This window comes from Callospermophilus lateralis, chromosome 6 (genome assembly GCF_048772815.1).
Source record: "Callospermophilus lateralis isolate mCalLat2 chromosome 6, mCalLat2.hap1, whole genome shotgun sequence".
Taxonomy (NCBI): Eukaryota; Metazoa; Chordata; class Mammalia; order Rodentia; family Sciuridae; genus Callospermophilus; species Callospermophilus lateralis.
The window spans coordinates 49,821,730-49,828,212 of NC_135310.1; the positions used below are offsets into that span (position 1 = coordinate 49,821,730).

A 6,483-nucleotide genomic window follows, 5' to 3' on the forward strand; every position below is an offset into this window, starting at 1 on the left:
AGACAAAAAAATATGCAAAACTAAACATTAGTAGTCTGCCTAATAAGCAATAAATTCATCCTCATGTTAGTTTGGTAACATACAGGTTCTAAAACTATAAAGAAAAGTAAAGAAATGATCATCTCCCACTTCTGGGTGAAAAGAGCCAGAATTATACAGACACGTGGGGCAGGTATTTGGGGGGTGCTTTCCCATTGGTAGTCATTGCATTTGTATGTGTTTTTAAATTTTTACATAATTTTCATATATCATTCTAGTTTTGATATCTTACCATTTTTTAAATTGACATAATTTGCCTGATCTTAGAGACTTTTTTCTTTTACTAGGGAACTTCTTAGTGTTCTAACAGTGTGTGGCAAAGAATTTTGACTGTATACTGTTTTGATTCAGATCTTTCATTGAATAAAAATATAATATTACCAATTCCATAGTCTTCATACTACAATTCAAAAGAGATATTCTATAGGTAGGTGATGAAAAGGAAGAGATAAAATTAGGTCAAATAGAGGCTTAGTTTTCAGGGCAGGTAAGGGTTTGGCACACAATAAGCAATAAAAGCAGAATGTGGGAGTTTGTAGTGACAAAATAGGCAGTGGGTGCTGCTACCAGGGCTGACTCAGGGAGTATTTCTCCACCTTTAATCTTAGGGAGAGTTATTTATCATAGGCCACCTGGGAGATAAAATGTGGGTATTGTCAAAGTTAGGGGTTCCAAGACGTTTTCCAGTCAGAGACATTTGGGTATGTGGTTAATTCTGTTTGAGGATGTCTCCCTTGGGAATTTCATCTTAAATCAGTTCAGAGAGCATTGGATGGAGCAAAGAGACCATGCTTAACCTTATTCCTTATAGACTGTATATCATGCCAGTACCCAGCACAATGTGAAATCATCTCTTATATGTTTATTTTTCAGCAAATATTAACAGCAGATGCTGTGTCTGAATCTCTCCCAAGAATAAGGCTTCAGGTCAGCATACAGCTGGGAATGATTCTGAAGAATTCTTTGGTAGGCCAGCAAATAACTATACACCAAGTAGAGAAACACTTCTTGAACCCATGGTGTGGCCTATTTGAGGCCAGGCCCAGAGATTGGTGTGTCAAGCCAACCAGCAGTGACCAGGTTCCCATCATGAAATAATCCCACTGTATCTTGGTCCCTCTATCTTTATTGAAAGCAGTCTTAGCTATCAACAGTTGCCAAGTTTCACAAAATGAAACGCAAAGTATTAGGGTTTGCTGAGAATATCTGTATCTCTTCTGCTTACAAAGGCACTTGTGCAAAGAAGGGAGAAATCTGATCTAGTAATAAAAACAATAATGTAGCCATATTACACCACAAGATTTAGACAGGATCAGCTCCCTAGTTTTGGTTTTGCATTTGTTGGCCACATGATCTGGAACTAGTAATGCAACCTCTCTTCACTTTTGATTCCTCGCACCTAAATGTGGGTGATCTGTTTATGGGTATCCCATTAAACTCATGAAAACAAAATGAGGTCAGAGATGCAAAACTGCTTTGTTGACTGCAAGCCCTTATGGTAAGGACTCTTTTTAATCTTTTCCAATTATGCAGTTGATATTTATTATTCGTTAACCAAAAAACAACAAGAAAAGAACAATCCAAAGATCAAAAGTGCCCGAGGTTCAAAAAAAAGTCCCCATACAAATCTTAAGACTCCAGGAGTGACCACATTTGACAATTTGGGGCTTATCTTTATACATTTTATGATTCGTGTGTGTTGACAAAAAAAAAAAAGGATTATAGCATACTAATCTGTAGAATACTATACAGAAATTTTTAATAACATAAATTGTTATATACTGACATTGAATAATATTTTATGTGAAAAGTTACAGAACAACATTTTTAGTGCAATCTTTTTTTTTCCTTTTCTTTTTTTTTTTTTTTTTTTGCAGACAGAATAAGTAACTACCACAGGGAAGTGAATATTGCAATTTGCAAATGAGGTACTTTTACTTTCTATCTTACACAATTTCCACTATTATAATTTTATATGAATATATTTTTATCTTACATATATTTTCACAATAATTTTTAAAACCTGCAAGAAAAGTGAAGTGTATACCAACAAAATAAACACAATATGATACTACTGAAGATGTAAGTACACAGGCTACACCTGGAAAAAAAAAGTTATGAAAGGAAAGAATACACACACACATACACACACACACACACACACACACACACACACACAAATTGGAACTAGGCACAGAGGCACATACCTGTAATCCCAAGTGCTTGGGAGGTTGAGGCAGGAGGATCACAAGTTCAAAGTCATCCTCAGCAATTTAGTGAAACACTCAACAACTATGCAAGATCCTGTCTCAAAGAATACAGGCCTGGGGATGTCACTCAAAAGTAAAATGGCTCTGGATTTAATCCCCAATAAGAGAAAAAAATAAATAAAAAGAAAAAATGGAAAATAAAATAAAAAAAGCAAAATGAAAATAGGCATGATGTGACTTTTCAAAATATTTTTTTTTTAGGAAGTGGGAAAAAACTGATCATGCAGCATCACTGCCAACTTTATTTTTAAACATGACTCCCAACCACAGGATATTCAGCCCTTCTGACTAGTTCCTTTTAAGGGCCCTGTGCAAAAAAAAAAAAAAAAAAAAAAAAAAATGGCAAAATAGAACCCAGTACAGGGGGCTGCCAAGAGAGGAAGAGCTAAATATAACCAATAGTCAATTGCCTTACAGTTTAAAGTCTTCATATTCCATTTCCTAAAATGTAGAAATCAGTCATAAATTTGAGGAATGGGCAGGAATGACAAGCTAATGGAAGACAAGCTTCCCTGAAAAGTGCTGGCATTATCACATAAGAGAGTTTACAATAAAAATCACAGATGTCATCGCTCTCACTAAATTCTTACATCCTTTCTATCAACAAATCCTGTCATGACCATGTACAAAATCCTTTATTTACCATTTTGATTACTGCCCATCCAATTCACGTTTGCTCCTGCCTATTTCCACTGCAGTGACCTCCTGTTAGTCTCTCCACCTCCACCCTAGCTCTTCTTCTTTTCCCTGCCATACCTTTCTCCTCAAAAAAAAAAAAAAAAAAAAAAAAAAATCTCCTTAACATGTAGAGAAAATGAAAACCCAAACCTTAGTATGATTCCAAGGCTCTGTCCTATTTGTCCCTTCCTTATTTTTCCATTCGTCTTTAAGCTTCCAACTAAGATCTGTCACACCTCAGCGTCTTTGCACATCCTTTTTCTTCTGCCTGAACTGCTTTGCTCCCGACTCTACAGATTTCAGTTTCTCACAACTTTCTCCAACCTCCTCCTTCCCTAATCTAAATCAAATCACAATTTGCATTTTTTCCAGTAATTATTTGTATGACATAGATTTAATTTGCCTTTCCTACTCTGCTGAAGCTGCTGTATGACTGGGTAGGGGGTTCATAATACTATCCTCTCTACTGTTGTACATATTTTAAATTTATCATAATAGCTTGAAAATGTTTCCTCGGATCTTACAAACTAAAAGCAATAGTTATCGCCTGCAGTTATCCTAAATTACTTTTCCAACTTTATGTTTTTTTGAAAATTTTCCTTTTCATGGTTAATTTTTATATAGTAACCATATTAGAGCCATAAAATGCTGTTATATTTGAAAGACCACGGTAGGGTTGACTAGAAGTCCAGTGTGCTGGACTTACATTTTAGTATGCTGCAACCTGCACAGCTGAACTCTAGAAACCTGTGAGGGGCAACAGGGGATTAAGAAAGACACACAAACATTTACAAAGAGAAAGCTGGGACCAGGTGGGACACCGACCTCTGATGGAGGAACAGTGACCCAGACCTAGCGCAGCACGTTTATTATATAAGTTTTATCATCAAAAGGTTTTCTCTAGGAAAGTTTCTGCAAAGCAGGCAGGCTTGAAGTTCATAGGGCTTAAAAGCAATTATAATTATCGTGTCATGCTCAGAAATCTCTATCCCTGTCAGATGGTGTCTGAGCTCAAAGTCAAGACTGATATAATTCCATGCCTTTGCACAGAACTTCCTTAGGCAAGGCATCATCATAGCAACTGAGCAATCTTGATCTGCACCTTTGCACAGAAAGTTCCCAGAGCAAAGCACAGTCACAACTCTGAGACAGTCAAAAACCATGACCCAGGTCACTGTTCTCCACAATGGTACAAGCAGGTTAGAATGCCATAATTTTTAGGTTCCTAATAAGCTGCTATTGGCAAGGAAGTGAATCTTCAACTAACATCAGATAACTTAACAGAAAGGTCTGAAGCTGAACTGTTTCATTTTTCTCACTACTGAAAGCAATAACTATTGCTTTTAAAAGACCAAAGAATAGGGATATAAGACTTCTAATGTAGTCTCTGTTCATCATTTTGGGTGAATCGTTTTTCCTCAGTTGTTTGTTTAGTAATTCATATAATAAAGAGATTAATATTTCAATTCAGATCTAAAATCCTACAATTTTAAAGGGGAGAAAACAGCTATAAATAATACCAATGTTTTTTTAATGAAGCAAATAATTCAGTATTTCAAAAGAACTTTTTATCTATTCATTTATAAGGTCACAACCCAGGAGAGCTATTTATACCAGAAGAATCTACAAAGCTAAGAACAGGAAGCATTACATCTCCTTCAGAAGATTTGATACTGTCACTCTCCTTTCTGTTAACATATTTGTGCAACATGCTGTAGTACTGGTCCTTTGGATTGAAAGTATATAGTGTTGAAATTTGCTGCCAGTCTTTAACACTTGGGGTGTTGTATTCTTTTGGATGCGAGTGCTCAAAGAAACATTTAATATTTTCTTTTGCCAATTCAGTGGCATGCTCCTTGGCTTGACTTTTAAAGATCTCCTGCTCTTTCTCCAAATAAATTTTCCAAAATTTCAGCTGCAGAAAACTAACTGGAGACAGGCATCGGCAGACAGATGTAACTATCACAACCACGATAATAACAACTGCTATGAGGATCCAGCCCAGCACCTTAAAAAAACACAACAAATAGCAATTTTTAGTCACTCTTCAGAAACAAAAACAAACTTACAAATCCTCAGATAAAATTTAAATTACTCACCAGCTAGCATGGTGAACAAGCCAACAGACTTTTAAGTCTTAACCCCTTAAGATTAAGGAATGACAGAAACTTCCCCAACTCCTCAGTACAATTGCTTATTGGGAAAGTCAGACACAGGCCAAGTCATGTCAGGGACCCTGAAGGAGCCCATATGTCTGTCACTCCCCCTAGAACTCAAAATGTGGATTTCCTACAAATGAACACTCTACAGAACCTCTGAGCTTTATAAGCCCAGAGGCAGCGTGGCTGGTGGCTTTAGGGCAGGCAGACCCATTTTATTGTACAGTCCCATTTAATTGTGATAATTCTGCTGCTTTCTCCTGCCCAGACAACTTAACATAGATTCCCAGTTTTCGCTCTACAGAGGAGATAATAATACTCCTGCAAAGTTGTGAGAATAATTAGGTGGTAAAGGACCCAGCGCAGCCAGGGCATGCCTACTGTCATCCTCCACCTTTCACCACAGCGCCAAGTACTATATGAGTGCTTTTTCTCCTTTTCGTTGGTTTTACTGAATACTTGCCTATGGGTACGTTAGAAACAGGCGCTATTCCAGCTTCTCTTTGGGTGACACCTGTCTGGAGAAAAATCACTGAATTCTCCTTCACGAGGTCGCCCTCCTGCTCCTCCCAACCTGCCTCCAGCGCCAGCGCCTGACCTGCGACTGAGCCTTGAGTTCCTTCAGGAGGTCTTGGAGGTCGGACTTCTGGTCCTTGCTGCAGGGAACCAGCGGTAGCTGGTCGGTGCAGCCTCTGCGGTTTCTGCACAGGTACGGCTCCAAGACCTTGCTCCCGCTGGCTGCGCATTCATAGAATGAGCCCCCAAGCAGCGCCACGGCCACCCAGGTGAGGGGTGCGAGCGCTGCAGCCACGCTGATATGTGCGAACACCTTCGCGCCCCGCAGCCCGGAGCTGCACCTCACACCCGCGCCGGGCGCGCAGCAGCCGGTCAGTAGGCGCCACGTGCGAGCTCTCAGCACACAGCCCAGGAGGAAGAGCACAAGCGCTGGCACCAACAGGAAGACCAAGCCGTAGGGCAGGTTCCAGGTGGCGCTGCAGGGGCACTGGAACACCACAGTGGAGAAGATGCGCTCCCCGCTTGCCGTCAACAGTGTCACCAGGCCATAACCCAGCGCGCTACTGTACTTGAGGTGCAGGTCCAGCACTGTCTTAAACTTTTCCATGGCTTCTCCTAACACAGGGAGCCGTGGACAGGCCCAGAAGTTTCTGTCACTTGGCTGCCCTGTTTGTCAGATGAATTGGGTGAACTGGGTCTGGGGCTTTCCAAATTCTGCTGAGAAGCAGCTTTCAAAAAGGGAAGAGGGCTTCTCAGGTCTTTTGAGGTTTCACTTTCTCACTTCAACAAAACCAGCTCCGGCTGACAAAGCTATATACTAC

General features: G+C 39.7%; 1 protein-coding gene across 1 annotated transcript; it reads right to left on the reverse strand.

The window, feature by feature from the left end:
- Nucleotides 1-4,557: 4,557 nt before the first annotated feature.
- On the reverse strand, nt 4,558-6,269 carry Calhm6 (calcium homeostasis modulator family member 6). The gene is made up of 2 exons (XM_076859818.1): nt 5,745-6,269; nt 4,558-4,995 (listed from the first exon to the last, which is right to left on the reverse strand). Exons 1-2 carry the CDS (start codon nt 6,267-6,269, stop codon nt 4,576-4,578), a joined length of 945 nt encoding a protein of 314 aa, XP_076715933.1. The 3' UTR covers nt 4,558-4,575.
- Nucleotides 6,270-6,483: the final 214 nt, after the last annotated feature.